Genomic DNA, 26,907 nt, shown 5'->3' with positions numbered 1-26,907 from the left:
TAGGGGTTCCTTTTGGAGCTGTCATGACATCTCTACCGCAAATGCTCACTGTAACCTTGACACAGATGGAAGCAGGCAAGGCCTGCTCCAGCTCATGACAGCAGGTCATGATTCTTGGAAAAACATTGGGACTGTGTGACTGCAAGGGGTTACCCAGACAGTCAGGTCCCTTTTCCAACAGTCACAGGGTCAGCTGAGACTTGGGCTCCCCCTGAAAACACTGAAATTTCCCCTTTTGGCAAGAATGCCAGCTATGCACCCTCATGTCACCAGAATGCCTAAACAGGTAAAAATACCACAGCTAAAACCTTTTCTCTTTCACAGCTTGAGAACTACATTGTGGAAAACATGAAATCTGAGATGGTGCAGCTGCAGCAGAATGCTGTGCAGAACCACACCGCCACCATGCTCGAGATAGGGACCAGTCTCCTCAGCCAGACAGCAGAGCAGACGAGAAAACTCACGGATGTTGAAACCCAGGTATGTTCCCAGAGTAGTTTTCTAAAAGCTGTTTGTTGCAGGGACCTTTTCCCATCCTCTTCCTTTTCTAATGGACCACCACACAAAACATTTCAACACAGGGCTCCAAGAAACATACACAGTGGTGATGACTGAACCTTGCTATGTGTCTTTCTTTTGATTTCGATTGGTTAGTATGTTTAGCTCTGTGCATGTAAGGCGGGCAGGACTATCCAGGAAACTAAATAAGCATTTGACTTCAAATAAAAAGCCGAGCTACCAACTGTGAATGATACATATGTCAAGCTAAATAATGAGTTTCAGGCTAAAACAGTCTTTGATCTCTGTTGTTTGCTTCTTTACCATTACAAGGAAGTTTGTTTATTTTCTGCAAGATGTTTCCAGCTTTTTGAAAAGTAGTGCATGTTTTCAGCTTTTAAACTGTGAAGAGAGGGACAAGCATCAGCTTCTTCATGAAACACTGTGTATTTGTTATTCCTGTAAAATTGTATAACATCATATGAATTTAAAGAGCTATCTCAATATGATTCCTAGCACTAAAATTACTGTTGTGATTGAAGTGACAAAAGTATCACTGTCATAACACAGAGTACAATTTCATACTGGGCTAATTGCAAAGATACATATGACTTCTTTTGACATCTTTTATCAGTCATTTTTATAATATTTGTATTTATAGTTTTTACCAACTTCCTCTTGGTCTTCATAGCATGTGGTATAATATCAGCTGCACTGCATTTGCTATTCATTTAGAACAGGTGAATTAAAGTATTGCATTTATTTGGTTTGTTCTAGAAACATATGTGCTTCTTGAAAGATCATATTTTCTGTTCTAGTGTTCTTATATTTACAATATCCTTACTGAGTTATTACATACTTACATTACAATACACAGAGAAACAACAGAAATTATGAAAGACAGATCTACTGCAGGTTCCCTGCACCATTTTTTCTACATCTTTATTAACAGATCAACATTCACTTATAAATGTTGTGATCTCAAATTACCACAGTTTCTAAAACATAGTATATTGACTTATGAAAACGTTAGGGAAAATCTTTAATTCAGTATTAACAGAATATCTAAATGGAAACATTGAAGATGAAGACCTGTGGACTGGAGTATCTTCAGTTCAGTAAAGAGAAAGCAGGTGTAGGAACTCTCCTTTTATCCCAAAAGACCTACATAGGTGTAAATGTTAAGTACTCATTAATGTTTTCCTCCTTTAAGCAGGTAAGGGACAAAATGTGAATTCCCTCTGTCTCACTTTTCCTTTGAGGAACCACTTCAAGGTAGAGGCATCATTGGCAACTGCATGAAGGAGTGAATGACTTCCTCCTTCTACACCTATTGCTGCAGAATTTAAGGGATGTTCAAGATATCAATGATCGTGGTTCTTCCTTATTGCAGTACTTGCTCCGACTTTCAGCTCAGTGATGGCATCTCTCACCTCCCCTCTTTCAGAAGTATGAAAAAGTCCCTGGCTCTACCATCAATCAGAAAAGAATGGTGCAGGTGGCTCAAGAAAGTTAAAAGAGGCTGCCCTTGGTAGTCATGGAGGTAGCCAGTTGCATGGCAGAGATGTGACTGTAGGATACAAGGAGGAGAAAAGCAAGTCGGGATCTCATGCCTGAAATAAGAAGTCCTCATACCAAGAGTACAGAGGAGTCTGAAGGACTGAATATAGAGCCTCCGTCTCCTTAAGTTCTTACTGACCCTTCCCAATCCTTGATCTATCTAAAATCCCATAGATTCCCTTTAGCCTTCCTTTTCTACCTGAAGCACTACTGATATTTTGTAGGTTGGCTCACAGATGTATCCTCTTTGTAAATCTGTTTGTGCTTTCCTGTCTTTTTACCGCTTGCCAATCTTTGTAACCTTCATTTTCTGCCAAGTCCCTCTGAAACTGTGGTGATGCTTCCTGACTCTTCCAAATATTTCCATCTTGAACAACATAATGGCTGCATACTTACAATGCATTATACAATATTCTCAACTTCTGTACTCTTAAAAAAGGACACCTCAAGTTGCTCTGTGAACATCAACCATTTCAAACAAAAATAAAGCATTTCTATTCCTGAAAAGGTTAGAAGGATGGTCAGCAGAACTGCTATTTCGGACTTTCAAAGGGCAGACTTTAATATATTTAGGAGGCTGGTTGGCAGAGTCACTTGGGAGGCAGTCCTAAAGGAAAAGGAGTCCAGGAAGGCTGGTCTCTCTTCAAGAAGGTCATCTTAGAGGCGCAGGAACAGGCTGTCCCCATGTACCAGAAGGCAAGCAGGTGGGGAAGAAGGTCGGCCTGGCTGAATAGAGAGCTATGGCTGGAACTGAGGAATAAAAAGAGAATTTATTACCTTTGGAAGGAGGGGCAGGGTACTCAAGAGGAATACAAGAATTCTGTGAGGTTATGCAGGGAGAAAATTAGAAGGGCCAAAGCCCAACTAGAGCTGAGCCTAGCTAGCTACTGCTGTAAAAGGCAACAAGAAATGTTTCTATAAATGCATCAGCAACAAAAGGAGGACTAAGGAAAATCTTCATCCCCTGATGGATGCGGGGGGAAACATAGTAACAGAAGATGAGGGAAATGCTGAGGTACTAAATGCCTTCTTTGCCTCAGTCTTTAACAGTCAGAACAGGTGTGCTCCAGTCACCCAGACCCGAGCCAGAAGACAGGGATGGGGAGCAGAATAAAGCCCTGATAATCCAAGGGGAAATGGTTAGTGACCTACTACAGCACTTGGACACCCACAAGTCTATGGGGCCAGATGGGATACACCCAAGGGTGCTGAGGGAGCTGGCAGAAGTCATCACTAAGCCACTTTCCATTACCTATCAGCGACCTTGGCTAACTGGGGAGCTCTGAGTTTACTGGAAGCTGGCAAACATGACACCCACCTACAAGAAGGGCCAGAAGGAGGATCTGGGAAACTGCAGACCTGTCAGTCTAACTTTGGTGCCAGGGAAGGTCATGGAGCAGATCATCCTGAGTGACCTCACATGGCACATAAAAGAAAACCAAGCAATCAGGCCCAGTAAACATGGGTTTATGAAAGGCAGGTCCTGTTTGACCAACCTGATCTCCTTCTATGACAAAGTGACCCACCTAGTAGGTGAGGGAAAGGCTGTGGATGTGGGGTACTTAGACTTCAGTAAAGTCTTTGACATTGTATCCCACAGCATTCTTCTGCAGAAGCTGGCAGCTCAGGACCTGGATGGGTGTACTTTGTGATGAATAAAGAATTGGCTGGATGGCTGGGCACAAAGAGTTGTGGTGAATGGAGTCAATACCAGTTGGTGGCTGGTCACGAGTGATGTTCCCCGGGACTCAGTGTTGAGGCCAGTTGTGTTTAATCTCTTTATCAATGATCTGGATGAGGGGATTGAGTGCACCCTTAGTAAGTTTGCAGATGACACCAAATTGGGTGGGAGTGTTGATCTGCTGGAGGGTAGGAAGGCTCTACAGAGGGATCTGGACCAGTTGGAATGTTGGGCTGAGGACAGCTGTATGAGGTTTAATAAGACCAAGTGCTGGGTCCTGTACTTGGGTCACAACAACCCCAGGCAGCACCACAGGCTTGGTGAAAAGTGGCTGGAAAGCTGCCCGGCAGAAAGGGATCTGGAGGTGTTGGTTGACAGCTGAATATGAGCCAGCAGTGTGCCCAGATGGCCAAAAAGGCCAACAGCATCCTGACTTGCGTCAGAAATAGTGTGGCCAGCAGGATGAGAGAAGTTATGGGCCCCTCATCATAAGAAGGACATGGAAATACTAGAGAGAGTTCAGAGGAGGGTGATGAAGCTGGCAAGGGGTCTGAAGCACAAGTCTGATGAGGAGCAGTTGAGGGAACTGGGGCTGTTTAGCCTGGAGAAAAGGAGGCTGAGGGGAGACCTTATCGCTGTCTACAACTATCTGAAAGGAGGTTATAGCATGGAGGGTGTTGTTCTCATCTCCCAAGTAGCAAGTGATGAGAGAAAATGGCCTCAAATTGCACCAGAGGAGTTTTAGATTGGATATCAGGAAAAAATTCTTCATGGAAAGGATTGTCAGGCATTGGAACAGGCTGCCCAGGGAAGTGGTGGAGTCACGATTCCTGAAGGTGTTGAAAAGGCATTCGGATGAGGTTCTTAGGGACACAGCTTAGTGCTGGCATTAGGTTAGATTAGGTTATGGTTGGACTCTATGATCCTGAGGGTCTCTTCCAACTGAAATGATTCTATGACTCTATGACTCTATGATTGAGTTTGAGATTAATTCTTTTTCTTTTATGTTCTGCAAAAAATTCCTACTAGGCATGCGTGAGAAAATGTTACCATGTAATTCTGTGATAATACTGGTAAATACTCTTCCAAAAAGTCTGACAGGTTCCATTAAAGAGGAATCATGCTCAGTTCCAGCTCTTGTGTGCACATATACATACAAAAATGATTTATACACACTCCTCTAGATTTTATGTGATAAACAATGATATACCCACAAAATCAGCTAACATTAGATAATATTATGAAAACATTCTGTTATTTCTACTTTTGAACTATTTTTTGTTAGAATCTATCCTCTTTCATCTAGTTAAAAGGATTCTTTTTGTCTCATGTACTCAGTAAAGCTTGTGCTATTGATACAGATCACCCCTAAAGTGAAAGCCAGTTACATAAAGCAATGTTTAGGATTACAGCCTTCATCTTAAAAATCCGTGTGAGAGTGCAAGTAGTGATAACATGAGCAGACATCAGACTTCTGCCAACACTGCAAAAGAGAGAATGCAGGGGAAAGCTAAAGTAGGAGCTCTATTTACGAAACAGCGGATGCAACTCTTTGGCTTCAGTTCAAGTACTCTCGCACTCATCTGGTTTAAGAATGTTTTGTCAGAATGCATGCTTGAGGCATGTCTCTTGTTCTTTCCATTGAAATAAAGCTTATTTGGCAGTCATCTTTCCCTTTTCTGCCACCCTAGTATTATTCTACAGTAAACAGGGTGCCAGAATGTCAGCTGGTACGTATCAGTGTAGCTTGATTGAGTTCATTTGCACCAGCTGAACAGCTGAGGTTAGAAAAGGATTTAGAAACAATTTTTGACGAATCATCAAATCAGGATGAAATCGTCACATTATGTTGCTATAACAACATAACCAGGACAGTATAAACATTAATGTTTTTAATTTATCCTTAAGGTGCTAAATCAAACATCCAGACTTGAGATTCAGCTACTGGAAAATTCACTGTCAACGTACAAGCTAGAAAAACAGCTGCTACAACAGACACATGAAATCCTGAAAATTCATGAGAAAAACAGGTAAGCATGAGTAGTCGGTGTCTTACATTCTTTCTCTGTTCATCACAAAGTGATCTGTGCATACTTAGTTCTAAGCAATTGATAAAATGGAAGAAGCAAATATGATAAGTGGAAAGTAGGATAATATTTATGAAATAGCAAAAAGAGCTAGGGTGTGAACTTACACTGTTTTAGTTCCTATATGATAAATGAAAGTTGGTTTTTATCACTTCCGATGTGCACTGTAAGTTTACATCTCAGTTTGCTTCATGACAACATAGTTACACGACCACAGTTCCTGTTACCAAAAAGCACAAGGATAGCTTGTATGAGCACCTTCCAGTAGAAAAATATTAATAATGAATCGTAAGATTATTGACTACCTTAAAGTGCATAAGAAACTGAAAATCTTCAGTAATTCATCTTCCTAATTTTAATGGATACAAAACTATAACATATAGAAAAATCTCCCTCTTCCTTTTGTCTCAGTATGTAGCAGTCTTGGAGCCATGTTCCTTTTAAAGAAGAAGTGAATGATAAGCATTTGGGGTTTATGTTGAAATTGAAGAAAAAACTGTTTAGCAGCACATAACTTTTTAAGCAGTGAAGAGATAGTCAAGAAGTTTCAGTATTGTCCCTCATTGTGCTACACCTCTGTAAAAGAGGTGCTTCTGTGACACGGGGAGTCAGTACCTGAAGTCACCGGATTTAGTAATCCATTATCTCAGAGTGTGTGTGGTGGGTTGACCTTGTCTGGCTGCCAGACATCCATCCAGCCACTCTCTCACTCCCCCTCATCAACATGACCAAGGGAGAAAATATGATGAAAAGGCTTGTGATTGAGATAAAGACAGCAAGATCACTTACCAGTTACTGTCACGGGCAAAACAGCCTTACTTACTGACAATTAATAACAGTGTAGGATAGTGAGAAATAAAAACAAAACCAAAAGATCTTTCTCCCCTTCTCCTTCTTTCCAGGCTCAACTTCACTCCTGATTCTTCTATCTCCTTCCACCCCAAGCAGTGCAGGGATGAGAAATGGGGGTTGTGCTCAGTTCACAACAGTTTGCCTCTCCTTCCTCACACTTTCCCTTCTCCAGAGTGGTTCTTTCACACTGCTGCAGTCCTTCAGGATAAGATTGCTCCAACGTGGGCTCTCTACAGGCTGCAGATTCCTTCTGGATTTGTCCATCTGCTCCAGCACAGGCTTCCCACAGGTTCACAGCCTCCTACAAGCCTATCCACCTGCTCTGGTGAGGGGTCCTCCCCGGGTTGAATGTGGATCTTTGCTCCACCATGGACCTCCATGGGCTGCAGAGAGGTAGCTGGCCTCACCATGGGCTGCACCATGGGCTGCAGGGGAATCTCTGTTCCAATGCCTCCTCCTCTCCTTCTTCTTTGACATCAGTGTCTGTGGCATTTTCTCTCACATTTTTCCCTCACTCTTCACACTGTCATGTGGTGGTTTTACCTCTCCTTGAGCATGGTCTCCCTGAGGCACAACCATCTTGGCTGTGGGGCTCAGCTGTGCCCTGCAGCGGGTCCATTGGAGCTGGCTGGAACAGGCTGTGCCTGGCATGGGGCAGCCCCAGCCTCTCCTCACAGAGGTGACCCCTGCAGCCCCCGGGCTGCCCAGACATGGTCACCTCCACTCAATACAGTGGATAAAGCCATATTCCTTCTCAGCTGCCCTTCTGGAGACCTAAGGCTCTCATCCTGCCTCTGTGACAGCCAGGGTTCAGCAGGGAAAACACAGAGTGCTCTCACTCCGCAGCTTCACTCTCAGCTCCCTTCTAGAAAGAACAACTGTGAGATTAAGTCTGACTAGGACTAAGGCTTCTGTGTCCTGGATCTATATTTAACATCAAAATAAGGCAAACAGCTTTAAAATTGAGGTAGTTACTGAAGCATCTTGTGCAAGCTTTAGTGGACCATTTAAACTGAGATCAGACATTTTGCCAAAAAAAGCAACATGACTCTGGGGCTGCTGGACAGGAATCAGCAACTGAGGCAGAGACCTTGCCCAGGGTTATGTGTAGGGAAGGCTAGCACCACAATAGGTAAGGAGCTACTGGGGAAAAAAATGTGAAGAACTAAATAATGATGAAAAACAGAAACTGTTGTTGCAAAGAAATGTGTTTGCTAGATATGTCTAGTTAAAAAGCTGGTCAAATAATATAGCATGACTGCTATTGGTTATGAAAACCAATTTAATATATTTAATACAACAACTATTTATAACCAGTAATTCCAGCAAATATTATTTTGGACAACTTGTATTTCACTGGAAACTCTTTAATTCCACAGACTTCCATTTACTAATTGGAAGTATGAATAGATTAGTATGGGATTAACCTTGACTTCGGCCATCTCAAAATTAAGTAATTCACCTAAACTGTATAGGTGGGCTCTCCTTGTAGTCCACAGAGAGAGTAGGCGTGTGCAGGACACAGTTTATTCTACATAGTTCACAAGCCTATTTCAATTTAGGATTAACACAAACATTAGTTAAGTATATAAATAGTTGCATTTTTATCTGCTGCAATCTGGTTGGCAACAAATTTTTACTGGGTGCTCATGAGACTGAGTCTTGTATACTCAACAATCTGAATTTATTTATTTATCTTAACAATGTGTCAGGGTGTAAAGCCTTCATGTCAGTAAACAAATAAGTTTTACTAAAGTTCACCTTTGACTTGGTTGACATTATGATGAAATGGTCTGTGACATGACAAAATGGTCTGCCTTGCATTTTCAGAATAAAAGGAGAGGTCTGTTAAAAAGCACATTTTATACCCAGTTGTTTCTCTCAAAAGTATAGCTTTATAAGGATAAAGGAAAAAGCACATGGAGTTTCATATTGTAATGAAGCAAGAACCTGGCATGCACTTTTTGGTTTCTGTTACTCTCTCCTTGGTAGTGATAAAATCAGGCAGAGGGCAGTATTATGAAGATTGCACTAAAACATGGATCATCAGCTCCCATATCATCATCTACTCGTAAAACAGAACTGTGTAATCTTAGTCTTGTAGGTCCTAATCCTGAAATTAATTATGTGTGTGTCAGGTTCACTATGGGACAAGTTTTGGTGATCTCAGCAGATACTAGGTTTCTGGACGCGCCAGTGATTTTAACTTGCTTAACTTTAAACAGGACTTAGAGATAACCCATTAGTCTACGTTCATTAGTTGTTTGCAGTTAAAAAGTCTTCATCCCTCTCCATATCTTTTTCACATCAATAAAATAGAGAAAATTCCTTTTGACCACATTGCCTACGTGAACTGTAAGCTTTTTTGGGAAGGGCCTTTCTTTTGCAGGAGTCGTACACCACAGTGGGAAAGAGTGTAGGAACTATTATCATCTCAAAAATAATCAAAACAGATGGTGTACTGTGGGCTGATAATTTCTTTCTCTGTGCTAAAATTTCTCTGTATAAAATCAAAATAATGATCTTAATCACTTTCAAATAACTGGATTTTGGATGAAAGTAATGCATAATCTTATAGTAATAATAACTGATTGTTGATGTACTATAGTAACTTGTATATTATCCTTAAAGAAAATAAGCACTGCATATCAACAGGGGACCAATGCGTGTTCTTTAGATAGAAATATATCTATTCTTGGCCTTTCTCTTTACTTCCTGCCTCTACTGAGAAGAGTGGCCAATTTTTTTCTTTTCATCTCACTGAAGTGAAAGATATTCCATGGCATAAGTAGAGTCACATTTGCCCCAGAATCATGTTTCTATTGAATGCTCTCATGCCATAAATAATTTAGTTTTGTGGGTTCCCACCCACTATAATGTAAATGGTGGTTTCTTCCATTGCCATTTTTTCTCCCACAAGAGCTTTCTAAAAACTATTTTGATTTATTCTTGAAAGATTTCCCCAGTTAAGTGTCTTTATGAGGCACTTTTTTTTTTTTTCTGAGTGTACCAGCTGCATTTAACTAATTGTGTGCCATTTGTTTCAATATGTGAGTGTGAAAAGAACTTTTTACTTACTCAAATTAAAAAAAAAAAAAAAGAGGAAAAATATAATGGAAATTTAACATAAAATTTAAACATAAAATCCAGCTTGAATTTGCAGACATTCACACTAGATTAACATGTTCGGGACTGTTGTATCCTGCGAAAGGCAAGAACTCAAGAATGATTCTTGAATTTCCATCTGTGTGAAAGAAGAGGAAACACAATATGTCTATTTGCAGAATTTGCATATACTAAAAAGATAAATCCAGATTTTTTGCTTCACTTTTGTGATTTCAATGTAATTATCTTGTCACTGGTATAAAAAATAGGCTCACTGATGTTAGGTGTCCAATTACTTTCCTGGCCTTGAGAAATACGGGGACATATATTTTTATATTTCCTTAAACTGATCAGACAATATCAGATCACCGAAGTAAGTGTGAGTGGTCAGCACTTAAAAATACAGAGATGATTTCACTCATGTAAAAGCAAGTACAAAGAAGCTGTCTCAATGAGAAAATACTGTTCTTGGAATCAAAAGTAAGCACTTAAATCCTCTACTTGTTTGTCCTCCCAGACAAAAGAATCATATATATATATGGCCAAAGAATTTTTTTTCTAGTGTGATGTTACATGTCTTTCTTTGTTGAATAGCTCAAAAAAGTAAATATTTTCATCTGTATTTTAAATAGATCTAGATTTTTAAAAATATTATTTTAATGTTAAAGATCTCAATATCTAAGATCTGATGCTGTTCTCACATGTCTAAACTGAGGCTTCTGAAAACAAAGATAAAAAAGAAATCTCTTCAATGGCTGTGGTCTGGAATGGATTAGTGAATAAACTACCTCATAAGGCAGATTGTCTAAACCAGCGTTTCCTTCCTCCCCAGAGAGTTACCAGAGTGCTTTCTGTATGTTCTACTTTGTCACCTTTCAAAATGACAGCGGCTTTCACTGCAGGTCATTCTTTGACTGGTGTACAGGCCTTCTGCCCTCCCCAGCATTATCAGAGGGCTTTCTCTGAATCAGCTGGACACAGCACAGCTGCACTGAGACGTCCCCCTGGCTTATATCCTGAGAAAGTTAACACGTCGTTTTTGTGGTTGGAAATAGATTCCTAGCCTCGCCAAGATCTGTAGGTTAGACACCAAGACATGGATAACCTATAGGAAAATTAAGTCTGTCTGAGTTTTGGGGGTGTGTGTTTGCTTTCAATTTAATTGTCTTCTAGATAATCACTACAAAGAGTCATTGTCTAATGGACAATATTGATATTTGTCCATGTTGACATTTCTTTCTTCACAACTTCATTCTGTTCCCCAAATGCCAGATTTGTTTCCCCAAATTGAAGGTTACAATTATAAAAAAAACACATACAGATGTGTAAGTGCATGAGTATATTACATGTATATATGTGGTGCTTCTAGGGAATGGTGATTTACTTTCATTGTGAGTTCCCATGACTGCTTCATCTGTCCAGGTCAGTAATGTTTTCAAACATATAGGAATTTCAAACATACAGGAAGTGTATAGGATTTTCAAATGTATAGGATGTACATTTATTGTAAAATGTACACTTATTGTAAAAAAGTCAATCAGTACATCACGGCCATAACATTTTACTGAAAAGTGTTATAAAAGAGTGTTATATCACAGTTTCAGTCAACCTTTATAGACTGTTGTATTATTTCGTATAGAGACAGCCTTCTTTTTGTTTTCTTTAATATTTTATGTCAGCAATAATCATTAATGAAAAATAGTAGAAATATTTTCTTTTTAACTCTGTCTTCCCAATTCCTCTGTAAAAAAATGAGAAAATATCCTTACTAAGCACTCAGCAAAGTTATTTCTTCATTGTATATGTCTATTAGAAATTGTCTGATATCACAAGGAAAAAAGAGATAATAGAGAGGTCTCACAACCATGAAAAAGAAGTAAAATCTAAATATATTTGTATTGGTTTCAACTTATCTTAACATTTTTTGATGCAGCTTCTAGCACTTAAAAAAATATTTAAGTGAGTTATAATAAATATGAATGTAACTGTACAAATGAAAAATCTGGCCAAAGACCATAGGAGCAGCTTTTTTTCATGTTGTTCAGGGATTTCTTCCCTTTGGAACAGGCCAGTGCAGAAATCCACACTCTATGTGAAGTGTTTGGTTTTGTTCATTGGGAGCTCTGACCAAAGGTTTCTCACTGATTCTTAGTAAAGCACAGTTAATGTTTTGGATTTCCCCCAGGAATACAGGGAGTGGTCCTATCCTCAGGACCTATTCTTATCTGTTGTAGATTTATAGATATAGAAAAATCTTTGCATAAATATATATGCATTCCTTAAAATAGCTTAGTTTTGCAGTTTATACTAACAGGACTTATAATCTACATAGAAAACTGTAAAGGAGCCAAGTGCTGTGACACTCCCACCTTTCAACCATATGTTGTTATTGTTGACAAACCACTCATAAATATTAGTATATATTATTACTAAAGCCATAAAACATCTGCTTGCTGTCTGTCTCTGTAGACACCAAACTGGGAAGCTCTAAATATTGTCCGCTTCTTCCTTCTTGCTTGACATGGCCAGGGTTGCTACAAATAAGGCTGTCATCACCATGGTTTCATTTACTATGGTCTTGGGAAGGCTACGGTGGGAAACAAATAATGTAATGAACAGATTGTAGCTGTCAAAGGCTCTTTCTTTTACATGAAATCATTCAGATACGGAAATCATTTAGATGTGGACATTCATATAGGTTGCTGTGGGATTAGGGAAATATCCCATACTATATTAGAATACAGACAAAGATAAAGGGGACTTTTTTGTCTTTACTTACCACTTAACTATAAAGCAATATTGTGGCTTTAAGAATGGCATCTTCTCTAACACTGAGAGTACACAACATTTTTGATGGACTGTAACATGTCAGGCTGGGATGTGGCCGCACCTAGCACCCATTCTACCATAGACTGTGCCCAGGGCTCACCTCATTCCTATCCTAAGTTCATTGATAGAACTTATAGGCTTTCAGAAGAGTAAAAATCCAGAGTCAAAATGAGAATTTCAATAATTTCCATGAAAATGTGGACAGAACTGATAAATTTTACATGGATTTTTTTTCTTTGTATTTAGTCGAATGGTATTTTATGACTGAAACCAGTTCCATCAGAACACTTTCGACCACTTCTGCCTAAATAACCTTCTGCATAAAACAAGTTCTCAAAAAAATCCATGTGAATCTAGAGCATAAACACATCATGTTTACTGTTAGAGTTCAAATGATTAAAAAAAACAGCTACAGGCCTGGTAAGGTGTTAGAATAATTTATTGGTTTTGCCTTCAGAATCCACAATTTTTCTTTCAGATTGAAGCTTTCTATCATCTGATTTCAGCCCACTGAAACTTGTTACACTTTCGTTAGTAATTAATGAGCCTTTTGGAATGAGATATCATGTTCCGTTTTGTGTTTGGGACCCTACGAAAAAGTATTTTCCCTTCCTGTCTTTCCTTCTTTCCCTGTTTACCCAGATCCTTCTGGTTTTCGCAGAGCAAGATATATTGATATCACAAAGTATATTTCATGTTGCTGTTACAATGTAAATTTTCTCCAATATCTGTTAGGTAAATCCTACATTTATAACATTTCAGAAAAAAAATAAAAAAATAAAAAAAAATGCTGTTTAGTTTATTATATTAAAAAAAAAAAAAGAAAGAAAAAAAAAAGAAAATAAGTTTTATATTACTCTAGTTTGTACAGCATATCCAGGGCCTCAAATCTTTTCATTGTTATCATTTGTAACAGCTCATATTAAGGCTCCATGATACCTAGTAGAAAAAAACTCCATATGGATTTTATTACATTCTTCGCTTAGATTAAATGACCTGAAATTATGCAGGCATTTTGCCACTGATCTATTATCCAGAAGTAAAAACAAAGGTGGGGGGAGAGTGCAAATAAATAAAACCTAAGATTGACTTTAACAGGAAGCAGTTTGTTGGCAAGTTTGTAACAACCAGTTGGTTTATGGGCATGAGAAACACCTATTTTGGCTTACACAGTAGAGTTACTGAATGGAAAGTAGTGGAGGGATTGAATTAATTTCTTTATCTAATATGAATAAGATCTTTCTGCTAAACTCCCACCACAGCATCAAAGCACTAGCCTGAAAAAAAGTTCTTGTTCTCTGTTGACAGATATTAACTGGTTTTTATGTCAACAACTCCTCTGTTCTCCTAGATATAATCTGACCTGGCTTTGATCTTTTTAAATTGTACATTTTTGACTCGGGATGGAGAGGGTACTATAAAAAAAATATTAGTCAGGAGAAAGTGTTTCCATATACACATAAAATTATTTATAAAAATCAATGTAAACAGGTCATTTAGTGTGATAACCAACAGTTTTCTATCTGAGGAGTCTTCTGTGGAAACAGAGAAGCCACGGCGGGAATATTTGTGTGTACAAGGAAAACAAGGGAATCCTACCTTAAAACGCAAACTTCTGATTTATCTTTTTGGGAAACAGTACTTTTCTTGGTGTGAAAGCAGACACCACTCATCATTCCCAGCTTCACAGACCACATCATATGGTACTTTTATTGTGGGTTCCATATTCCTTGATGGTACCCCATAACTCCTAATGCTTCTTTTCCATTAAGTGGTAAGGCCCGTCACAAACTGTTCTTTAGTTTACCGCTGATTTTCATCTCTTGTCATATTGATCCATCTATACTACCAATTATATCCTCTTCAATCTCCTGCTCTTCTCCGTCCTTTGCCCACCTCAGGCTTTTCTGCCTGAACTTCAATATATGAACGTGTTACTGGCCCTATGCTCATGCATGTAGATGAATTTAACAAACAGACATGCAGTTCCATGCACTTTACTCTAAGCACTACAGCATTCAAACAGCACTACAGCATTCAAACAGCACAAAATGGAACCTTAGAGAGTAGTTCTGTTTGGCTGCTCAATAGAAGAAATCAGTGGGCTGAATTTGTAGATGTGACATTTTTAGAATAAATTATTTATGTACTGAATTCTATGGTGAAAAATAAAATAGTTCTGTTTTCTGTATTAATAAATATGTTGGCACAAAATAATGTGTACTAATTGTTTCATTCCATTTTAGTTTACTTGAGCACAGAATTTTGGAAATGGAAGAAAGGCATAAAGAGGAGATGGACACTCTGAAGGAAGAAAAAGAGAACCTACAAAGCTTGGTCACACGACAAAGCAACATAATCCAGGAACTAGAGAAACAGTTAAACAAGGCAACAAGCAACAACAGTGTCCTGCAGAAACAGCAGCTTGAATTGATGGATACAGTTCACACTCTGATCACCCTCTGTTCCAAGGAAGGAGGTAAGAAAGTAGCATTATAAAACATTAGAAGCACTAGGACATTTCTTTTGAAGTAAATCCTGAATTTTTGAAAGGGCAAATCTCAACGAGCTTATTCCAAGACAGAAAATTACATTATAATTGAGGAAAAAATTGCTGATAAGAATGCAGAAATGGAAGTTCAGACAGTGCTGAGGCTATCCCTTGTACTAACGACCATTTTTGATTTTTTGAATTTAATATCACTGAGTTGTTATATCTTGACTGTAGCTAATGTAGGCCACAATTCCATTGACTTCACATAACAATACTGATTTTTGCCTCTGAGCATCTCTCTGCTTCTGCTGGGAGTAAACCAACCAACTGTGGATTTTAACTTCATAGGTGCCTATACATAATTTACTCTGAACTTCCTTTACAATCAATTGAGAGAACTAGGTACTAAAAGAAGAAAAGTAACCCAGAACTTTATACATACATATGTGTTATAATGTTGATGAACTTGGATTTAGGCACTTACGGTGCTGTAGCCATCCAAAATATGTCTTCTCTTGAATAAGATTTTATTTATAATAAGGGATCATTTTTCTTCCTTCTGCTTTGCTGAATTTTGTTTGTTTGTTTCTGGGTGCATTAGGCACACTACATACACAAAAGACAGAGAAAACATGTTTTGAAAGAAGGCATTGACAAAGACTCTAGGACAATTCTCCTCAAGTCTACCTTTCTTAGTAAAGAGATTTCTTTCAGAGACTAAGAAATTCAGGTAGGATTTCAATTTTCAAATGCTAAAGACACTGCAGAATGTCTCTGGAAAGAAATTCCCTTCTTCAGAACCAGGAGATGGATGATTAGAAACCTCTGTAAAGGATGGAAATGGGACACTGGAATGAAGAAATTAGTTACTAGGAAAATGAAGACAGTCGTACAGAAGAAAGGGAAGAAGAAATGTAAGGGAGGATGTAAGAGAAAAGGTGTATGATAAGAAGAACAGCTAAAAGGAGATTAACAGCTGTGCCTACTATGGCATGCAGAGGCTTAAAAACATTGGGGGAAATAAAGCTGAGAAAAGAAAATAATAAATATCTGGGAAGATGCCATCAAAATCCTTCTAAGAAAGGGCACTTGGTAAACAGAAACTGTAGGTGTGTGAATGATGCTAGTCATTCAGTGAGTGTGAATGCGTGGATGGAAGAAGTCTGTGCGAGGTAGAGTGCCACCAGCCTGAAGAATCCAGTATATTTGCTCATTTGAATTCTAGAGCTCAAAGTTCCAGAAATTATCTAAAAAACAAAAAGAAAAAAACAAACTCAACCCCTGAACAACAACCCCATCCTCCCAATCAAAACCTCGTCACCTGCATTGTTATTCAGTATTTGATTTAAGAGGCAGAAGTACATATTAGATCATTCAAACTATTCAGCTCAAGGCAGTGTGGGTTTACTCTCTGCTATATATTCCCATGCAACTTGTGTGGCTTGAATCTGAACTGCTCCAGTGACGAGGATTACATCTCTTCCTTTGGAAGTGTTGCAAGCTCAGGCTCATGTTGATAGACTACTTTAAAAAAACAAAAAAACAGAAAAACTTTTTTTCCCCCCTCATGTTCATTGTAAATGTTCCCTTCTGCTTATTCTGTTATACTGTTCCCCAGCATTTTGAATTAAATAACATCCTTCATTGTAGGCTGTTCTCATATCAGTAGAGAAACATTGTGATGCAATGCAAATCCTTTATAATATTTTATGGTCTTTTGGCAATGAAACCTGGCAAAGCTGTGTTCAGAGTGTTCTAATAGAGCTCAGGAGTACTTTAAAATTAATATAAAAATGAAAGATATATTGTTCTCATACAGAAATATACTGCAAATTCTTTTTAAGGCTAGAAACAGATTTTATAATAATTTTGAATTTGATTCAAAGAAAAAAAATAATAGAAACAAAACCAAACAAAAAACAGACAAAACAAAACAAACAAAAAAACCCCAACATTTTTCCTAAACTTTGTTTCATCAGCTGCTTCTTATAAAAACTTTGTTTGATGATTACAGAAGTGAATGTTGAAGATTTGGGTCCAGGATACAAATTCAGGTGCTTGAAAACCTGAATTTTCAGGGTTTTTTTACTTCTGAGAAGCAAAAGATGTTCAACAGGGTTAAATGTCTAAATATAATTTTAATAGCTTAATTCAATCTCTTTATTTTGGACTCCTTTACTTTTTGTGTATTAAAATGTTCAGAATTTGCCTTGGATACCTTTTTTTTTTTTTAAAGATAATAACCTGAATAGAAATAATTGCAGAAATGTTTCCACTTACTCTGTGTTCAAGTCTAGCTCACCAACCTTTTTGGTAAATAAATTCACAGCTGAAAAAGGAACGAGACAGCTTAAGTTAAAATAATAATGAAGGCTGTATACTAAAGCATTTGGTTGTACCAGAAAATAATACCAGCTTCAGTCTATAGAAATACATGTTGAAGATGGAAAATTATTCATCCTGGGAAGTACAACTGGAACTACTCTAAGTTCACACAAAAATATGAAGTTTAGATAGTCTTACATGAGTCTTTGTGTGCACACTAATGTTCAAAACATAAAATATGCTGTGAGAACTGGTGTTTATTTGGAAATAGGAAAATGTGATACATAAATCAGCGACACCACTTCCGTCTTGTACTTCAGTAAATCTCAGTCATCTAATTTCATAAGGGATATAGCAGAAATGGAAATGTTCCAGAAGACAATATGACAATGGAAATAGCTAGAGACCTGGAACGATTTCCATGTGAGAGAAAGCCATAACATACAGAACTATTAGATGGGAAAGACAGTATGTAGGATGCTTTTATGGAAGCATATAACTAATGACAGGGAGAAAAGGAACAGCCAGTAACACTAAGGGATATTTTCCACTGATAAAAGAGAGTGCTTGATTAAGTAATTGATTCAGACTTTTAACTGGGGACACTCATCTGTGAAAGGAGGCACAACCTAAGTGAGGCATCAATATAGGAGGAGAGATTATCAAACTTCCTAAGGATGAACACAAGAGCTGAGAGGAATTGAAAAGTCTAAACGCTGTGTTATTTTGAGAATGACTTCAAATACCTTTGTCTAATTTTCAACCATAAATTTAGAATGTAAGTAGATATGTTTTATATTATGTGTATATATTAAAAAAAAACACTATTATCAGTATCAAGAAACCTAAAAATCTCCCCCAAGGTAAGTCACAGACAGGAAAATTCCTTGCATAAATCATAGTATTCAAGATCATCTAATTTGTGAAACTGAAATTAGTAATTGTAAAACTATTTTTAAATAATAAAAAATAAAATTATAAAAATACAGCTAAACAACTACATTTGAAACCAAGATGGTGATAACCATTGTTTTATTATTATAAAACATGAGATATATTTCCTCCAGTAATGACATAATCACATCAGAAGATTTCTTTATAGATTAATTTATGTACGTTTGGAAACTTTCAGAAGTTTGCCTGCTAGGAGCCTGTGAATAGTTTAGCTGAACAGTGTAAAGATACAAGGCTGAGCAGCAACTGCTTTTGTTTGGTTTACACTCTGAGACGCTTAGCTAACATAGTCCCTAGTACTGGTTGATAACCCTAAGGCAAATGAAAAAGAAGGAAAAAGCAAAAGCCACACGAAGGATAAATTTTTAAAATATAGATGGACCTAAATACAAAACCCAGATCCCACCTTCAGTGTCAGTTTTGGTACAGACCAGTTTGGGAAGGGGGCCACCTGTAAAACTTGGAATTGTTTGTGAGTTTGGTTTCCAAAATACCACCCACCTCTGTCCTAGCGTGAGCGATTCTAGGATTTCAGTTGCATGTAATCCTAAAAATAGGTACTCTACTAGGTCACAAATCCTAGGGAGAGTCAAATATATGCAGGGTACCGTTGGGACTCACATGTCTCCATTTTGGCTTGTGTCTATGGCTAAACAGATTTGTCACATTGTTTATGTATTTTTTTAAGCAGGGACAATAATCTTGGCAGTGGCTGACAATGAATGTCTAAAATAGCATTTAAACACTAACTTTCCATCTGAAATGAATACTCATTATGGTGAAAACTTAAAGTAACTTTTTAAAGAATAAGTAGTCTCCAATTTCAAATCTAAATAAATGCCTGAAACTTTTACTTTTCCTCAGGAAAAGACAGAGAAATAGAAACACTGAGGTGAAGGCTTAATCACCTCAGAGCTACTGCAAGACTATCTCTATGATGTAGAAGTCCTTCACCTGTAGAAGATAGGAGTTGGATAAAGATCATATTCTTTGCAAAAGTCATTAAAGATTTTGTGATTGTTGTTGTCTTTAAAATGTTGATTCCTCATAATATTTTGAATATTATTTGTCTGTGGATGGATAAAGCATTTTGGCACATTGCTGTCACTGTCAAACAACAAATCTGTAACAGAGTAACTAGTTTAGTGACAGATTTTCTAACCTTCCCTATCAGAAAAATTACTTATGAAAAGGATATGTAGTGCTAAGTAGAGTCTCACACAAACATTACTTAAAAAGAAAAATACGATGAACACACAACAAATTATGTTAAGCAATAAATAATATCATTATTAAAGAAGTGTATACAACTTTGAACCAAGTATTTGCAAACACTGATGAGACACCCTCTCAGCTTTCTCTTCTCCAGGCTGAACAGAACCAGTTCTCTCAGTCTTTCCTCATAACAAAGGTGCTCTAGGGCCCTAATCATCTTCCTAGCCCACTGTTGGGTCTGTTCAGCCTGCAGAAGAGAAGGCTGAGAGGGGATCTCATCAATGTTTATAAATATCTCAAGGGTGTGTGTCAAGAGGATGGGACTAGACTCCTTTCAGTGGTGCCCAGTGATAGGATGAGGGGGATGATTCTGTGATTTCAGAAATTGTATTGCTCCAGCGGGAAACAATTTTTCAAGCAAAAAGCCACAAAATGTGCCCAGTCAAAAGTCACATATATTTTCAAATACATTTTCATTTTGTTTTCCAATAGAAGAAAATATATCTAGACTATTTTGTTAACATTAATTTCCATAACTTAGGATAGCTGCCCAAGTACTCCTGCCCACAGAATAAGGGAAAGTAAAAAAATCAATGGGAAAGTATATTTAACCATAAACTTACTTTCCTTTTCCTGATTATTTTTGTCTTGTTTGTCAGACTGCACAATAACATACCTTGTTAAAATGTTTGGTCTAAGCTTGTGTACTTCAGAGGACTAATAGAACAGTAGAGAAAGTTTTGACATGAATGTCTGGTTTTGTGACCTCCTAGTAGGAGAGAAATGAAGCATTAACTTCCTCTTGAATGCTGACAAGAAGCTAAGCTTAATTCTCAAAATAATACACACATATGCTAGGAATTTACCTCCCCAGAAGTGCCTATTGAGTTCATGAAATAAATAACGTGGTTAGTGGGTCTGGCATTTCTGAAAAGGTACAAATCTCCTGGGTTATGGGTAGTTTTCATATTTCATAAAATTATTCAGGAAAACTAAATATGTCCAATAATTTATTTTAATGGAAGTCATGATTTTAAAAGGCATAGGAATTAATTCATTCAAAGTGTTAAACACTAAGTAGTCTATTCTGCTTCTTAGACCACAGTTGTTACGATGTTAAAATTTATGCTGAAGTGAAGAGAGTGAGAATAGAATAAGAACTTCAAAGAAATGACCCAAAGGTTACAGGCACAGGGGAAACTCCATTGACATTAGCAGAATTACCCCAGCAGTGATGCTGGCCTACTTCATTAGAAAGACTTCAAAGACACCTTACACAATATAAGCTAGTATTAAAAAAAAAAACAAAAAACAAAACCCAGTGGTAGTCCCAGGATACAATAACAGATTCAGGTGTTCTGAAAGGTAGTTTTAAAAATTAATGTGTTCAGCAAGATGAATTTTCTATATTACATTGATTCAAGCATATATTGAGATACAATAACAAGGATATTTAAATGTAATAGATATTAGACAGCAGTGTAGAAGACTAAGTTTGTAAGATACAGTTCTTGGTCATTTTTCTTCTGTGCACAGAAAACACAATGGTGGTACTCATCTGAGATGTATTCTGAGGTGACAATGTGTTTTGTCCAGTACTATTTCCCTAACAATATATTTTCATTCATTAAGCTATTGCCTCCTCTTTGTACCTCATCCTTGACATTACTAAGGTTTTTTGCAACATGAGAAGACATAACTGGTGAGGTAGAAACCTAGAGTATGACATGATGAGTCACTTCATTATTTTTCTTCTGAAGCATAGAAACAAAAAAAAAAAAAAAAGAAGGGTTTTGCTGAAAGCACAAACGTTTGTGACCAAATTTGACTGCAAGATGTAGGTCTAAGGTAGATCAAGAGAAGAATAAAGTGTCAGACTCTTTTTCTTATACCTGAAATAACATTTTTATTACCAATGTCTTACAGCACACTGCAATGTAATAATGAATCAAGATGCTTTTCATCTATGAATTCCAACTTTTTTATTAAGGTTATTTCTCTTAATACTAATTAAAAATGATTTTTAAACAAACAAACAAACCAAACAAACAAAAACCAAACAAACAAAAACCAGGCTTGACAAAACTGGAGTGACCACAACAGAGCTTTAAACAAAACCTCGTCTAAATGCACTGAAGCCATCTGGTGTTCCACACTTAACTCATTCCGTCATAAAGTTTCAGCAAAGGTTGACAATACATGTGTTCAAGAACACAGAAAGCATCCATTTGCTCAGTTTCTCTCTACTTCCTCCTGCTTTAGAGATTTTATGAGCCAGAGGTTTCATTTTTTTGAGACATCTTAAATCAATAACAGAAATCAGAAGATCCCTATCAGAAAATGTTTACCTGAGATTCACAAAGCTCACTATAGTAAAGATGTGTTCCACTGTTTGATCTGGCTTTATTTATATTTTGAAAGATAGGGAAAAAAATTGAATCTTAATTTTGCACTTAGTGTCATGGTAGAGGGGTCCCCTTGCCTTACTGCAGCTGGATCCAGCTGAGCACACGGACCCACTGAGGTGCAAAGCACTACAGGGCTGCAGTCGCAGGCAGGGCTGTCTTTGGACTGTTGTGCAGATGTTCATTAAATACACACACCTGCATCAGCTTTGTGTTTCTTGTTTATTCTGTTCAGGTGCTATAGACTTCTTATTTCCCTCTGAGGTTTTCTTTCTTGATATGCGTTTTTCAGAGATGATCAGAAAGCTCAACTAAGAGCTTTTTGGGGTCAGCCTCACCTGACTCACTTAACATTTACAGTGTAGATGTAGAGTCCTGGTCTGGACTTCCTTTAGAGTCTACAAAGGCACTTTTGTCAAGCGACTCGTCTTAGGATGAGGTGCATTGCATCTGCAAGTACCTTTTTTTTCTATATTATGTGTTGATCGTGGTGATAGTGGTGCTGCAATTTAAATTATCAAGATCTACATCGGGACAGATTAATTTTATATTATTGTTTCTAAAACTTAACAATATTAATTCCAAATCATCATGATCTAAAAATAAAAGTATTTTCACATCTTGCTCAGGCAAGGATACCTTAATTTCCAAGTTACATTTATAAAATATGCAGCAAAGTATGTTAGGTAGGATCAAGCCAGACTTTGGTTTAATAGAGTACTGAAATAAGACAATTTGAATGTGCTACATTTGAAATGTATATCAATGAGAAAATATTTAAAATCTTCAAAGCAGAATTTGAGATCCCCATATTTTGTCCCAATTAACTTGTTAATGGTCACAGCAGGAAGTCAGTATTTATTAGTACTGAAAAATGAATACTTTAAGTACATACTTTTACATTTTAATTCCTGATTGAAATAGATTACCCACCCTCATTTATAGACTATATGTGAATGCCAAACCCCTCTTCAGTTTGCTTTGTGAAAATGGTATTATTCACTCATGCCAGAGATATTCCAGGGGATATCACCATATATAAACCAACTAACTACAATGCCCGTGTTAACCAAATGGCTTGTTACTGAAAAATTTCTTTGTATGCATACCGTTCTTCAGCTGGAACACTAAATGCACTTTAGGGTGTCTGTGTGGAAAAATATAAATCAATTAAAGAAATACGGACACTAGGAATATTAAACAAAGCTAGTGGCTTAATCTCTCTTGTAGGAGTTCGTGAAAGACTTCTTTAGTTCCTGTCTCTCAGTGAACGGTTGGTTTCTCACAAAATTGCTGTCTCAGACAGAAACTATTAAGGAACTATATTGCAGCTGGATAATGAAGTGTCTTTATCTCTTTGTAAATGGGCCATTTCAGCTCTACTAATGAGGACCGCTTTCTGGTATTCCTAAGCAATGTCTTTCAAATACACAGTGAATTGAAGTATTATTGTTGTTACCAGTCACTAAGGCTGGATTTATTGGGAAACAAACTTGATAACTGTTGATAATTTATTAGGTAGTAAATAATTAAGCCCTGGAGAGGGTGAAAGCTCACTACATTAACATCATTGTCCAGGACTGAGTCAATTCCTGCAGCAATACAGGAGGGAAATTCTGCTTTAAATGATTTATTTAATAAGTAGTTGGGTAGTCTGCATGCTCTCGCTATGCAATTGTTTGCCTTCAGACTCTTAGAGTGTGTGTCAGAGGGAAAAGTAATATTCTGTTAGCTGCTAAAACGTATCTGTAAATGTTAAGGTGAGGCATCTAATCAGCTACACCTTTTCTCCTTTCTTCCCACCTTAAAAATATGGACCTGAAATTAATGTATTCAATGAGCCTTAATGTTCCTAATGAATCCAAGACTGGGGTAGTTCTTAGGCTGAGTTATCATAGCTCTAGTAACTGTATTTCATCATGGCCTAGTAGTTTTATGCTGGATTGCACTTGAGACATTTACATATCTATTTGGTCCTCCCACATACAGCCGTGAAGGGCTGAGGGTTGCCATGATTGGCAAAGAGGCTATTTTTGATTTTGTCATTGCTCTTTGGACAAAAAATCCTTCTACTTCTCCATCCAGTCTAGTGATTATAGGGTCACAGAATGAATCAGGTAACTGAATTGCTCCCATGGAATAACAAACCTGTATAACAAAGAAATAAAACAATGACGACAACAACAAATCAACCAAGTAAACAAACAAAAACCCCAAGCTTGCCTTCCCCCTTCCCCCACACACCAACCGAAAACACTTTCTGCCAGATTTCCTATTAGCTGATTCATTCTCTGGCTATGGGGACAGTCTATGGCCAACAGAAATGTGCAGGGCAGCACTGCTCCTTTAAGTGACACCCTGCCATTGCATTGGGGTTTGGGTTTTAAAAATGTGTGTGTATGTGTGTATATATACATATATGTACATATTCAAAGCAGAATGTGTGCCTGAAGAAGGAATTCTAGAGTTCTGTTTTCTCCCACCTTCTAGAACACCCATGTAAGTTCAAGGAAAGCTCCCTAAGGAAATCTTGAATGAATAACACAGGAGTTGCTACTGGCCTATTAATGAACAAAATAAAAATAGTATTCTATAAATTATTAGAAAGGAATCAAAAGGAAAACAGGAAAAATTGTACTACAATATAATTTGTAATGTGCTCAATTACTGTATAAAATATTGAATCCACATTTAAAAAAAAAAAGGCAACAAAATAAAAAAATATATAAAAAACTTCAGAGACATGATGATCAAAGATGTGAAATAACATTCATTCATATCAGAGATACTTTAGGCAGTGTAAAAGATAATAGGAGGAGAATACAGTAGAATCATAGGTGATCGTAGAGCATGGATTCAGAATTGCTGACAGTTTCAGCCAAGCATGAAGTGTCACCTGCTGAAATACACTGGTTAAAAGATGTAATAAAAATGGGAGATTGTCCTTGACATGGTACATGTATGGAGTTCCTTGGTACAGGGCATTATGAATGATTAAAAATCATGTGGCTTCAAAAATAAATAAATAAATAAATAAAGCAACTGGTGAAATTCATGGAAGAAAATCTTTTCAAAGCTTATTAAATATCCAGATATTATATATGGCAGAGGAAGCACCTATGCTGTAAATTTCTGGATATGCTTGCCTGCTCTTCAGCTGTTCTCCAGTCATTTGCTTTGTACATCTCTTCCTACTGAAGACTCATTTTTGGGCCAGGTGTTAGTCCAGTCCTTGAAAAAACTTATAGTACAGTTCAGGAGGGAAAGACCTAAGGGAAAAGAAATAAGGAGAAAAGTCATTATGAGGACATAAGCAAAGAATAAAACAGAGCAGCAGTGAGGGTTAAAAGATCAAGTCTAGTGAGGAAGCCTCGTGACTTCTAAGGCCTGAGAAGTTGGAGATGGGACACTGGAGAGGCTGGAGCAGCAATGTAACCTGGTATAGCCACTCTCATACCTTCATTTGGGATTAATGAGAACCTTGATAATAAAGTATTATAAACTAGAGTCTGTAAATCTATAAAATATGGAACAATAGTTCCCAGAACAGAAATATTCAAGTATGTCAAAATGAAGGGTTTGTTTGTTTGTTTGTTTGTTTTTTCCAATTTGACTTTCACCAGCTCTTTTTGTCAGATTCAGGGCAATCTCAGAAAGAAATATTACTTTAAAAATATTTTAGTGAATGTATACTTTGCTGGAAAGAAAATACATGTCCGAACTCCAGTCCTAAACTTTCTCTCACCTCCCTAGTAAACAAATACGAGTTACAGATGTGTGCACAAACAATGACTTATCTGAGAAGACTGCTGGACTTCAAGACATCCAGAAGCAGTTTTTCTGTTAATTGATTTAGATTTGGGTACTAAGTGAATATAAACTCACATTTAAAATTTCAGCTCAGCTAGTTAGATCCATAAAAAGTTCCTGATGTTTTATCAATAATAATTATATGCAATATTTTTTTAAATTCTGTACCTTTCAATGGATTGTAATTTTCTGATGATTTTTCACATTGGCTATATTGGGTGATGGTGGTAGCTTTAATAATCCAGAAATACTTTTGGAGAGGAAAAACACATGGTATGCATTACATACCTGAACAGGCTAGAATCCAGGTAATGCACTTTTCAAGTCCTTCCTGACAGGGAAATAAATCTGCTTTTACATGACTCGGCTCTCAGTTTGTAGGCAACAACGTAGTTACTTGAAGAGCATATCTGATTTGAAGTCAGCCTCCAGGTTTGTGAATTTCCCTGTGGTTTGTGTAACACTAGAGTACAACTGTGTTGTCACAGGTTTGCTTTGTTGCAGAGAATAGTTGCACATCACAGCCAGCTATTAATATTAGGTTGCAGTTTAATGTTTGTTCTCAAGTGGAGATTGATATATGCAAGACTAAGCCACCAAAACAACAGACTATACCTCTGGCTGTAAATTGGCAAAATCTGAGTGACTGTAACTCTGCATATTTTTCCTCCTCAACACAAAAATAATCTTCACCTTTTCTCTGTCAGATCTGTTTGTGGTCCATGCTGCTAAGTCTGGGAACATATATACTTGTATGGGCCATGTTCCAGGCCTCCTCACTGGGGACACTTGACTGACATCCTTTAGATAACATCAGCAAACTGTTCCTGATTTGATTCATCGTAAGCCAGGCGCTATTTGCCATCATAACTGGAACTGTAGTGGTTCACAGCAGCTGCACCCAAATGTCTGGGAAAGAGATCACAAATACAGGGTCTCTCATAGAAATGCAGGATTCCCCATCATGTGTCTGGAACCAGGACAAGATCAAGGCAAAATTTATTTGCAGTCTGGATCTAGACAGAAGCTGCCATTTGGTGGTCCTTGAACGACCCTTGTCCTGGAATGCTACAGCTGTAGGTAAAAGCCATC

The 26,907-nt window shown here is 37.4% G+C and overlaps 1 protein-coding gene across 1 annotated transcript in view; it reads left to right on the top strand.

Annotated features, from left to right (window-relative positions):
* Nucleotides 1-26,907, top strand: part of ANGPT1 (angiopoietin 1) — a 160,365-nt gene that overhangs the window by 71,251 nt on the left and 62,207 nt on the right. The window contains exons 2-4 of the mRNA XM_065054253.1: nucleotides 325-480; nucleotides 5,648-5,769; nucleotides 14,859-15,091. Coding sequence (XP_064910325.1) covers nucleotides 325-480; nucleotides 5,648-5,769; nucleotides 14,859-15,091 — 511 coding nt within the window. The remainder of the gene's footprint in view (nucleotides 1-324; nucleotides 481-5,647; nucleotides 5,770-14,858; nucleotides 15,092-26,907) is intronic.

Source organism: Columba livia, chromosome 2, assembly GCF_036013475.1.
Source record: "Columba livia isolate bColLiv1 breed racing homer chromosome 2, bColLiv1.pat.W.v2, whole genome shotgun sequence".
Lineage (NCBI taxonomy): Eukaryota > Metazoa > Chordata > Aves > Columbiformes > Columbidae > Columba > Columba livia.
This window is presented reverse-complemented; position numbering and strand designations above follow the sequence as displayed.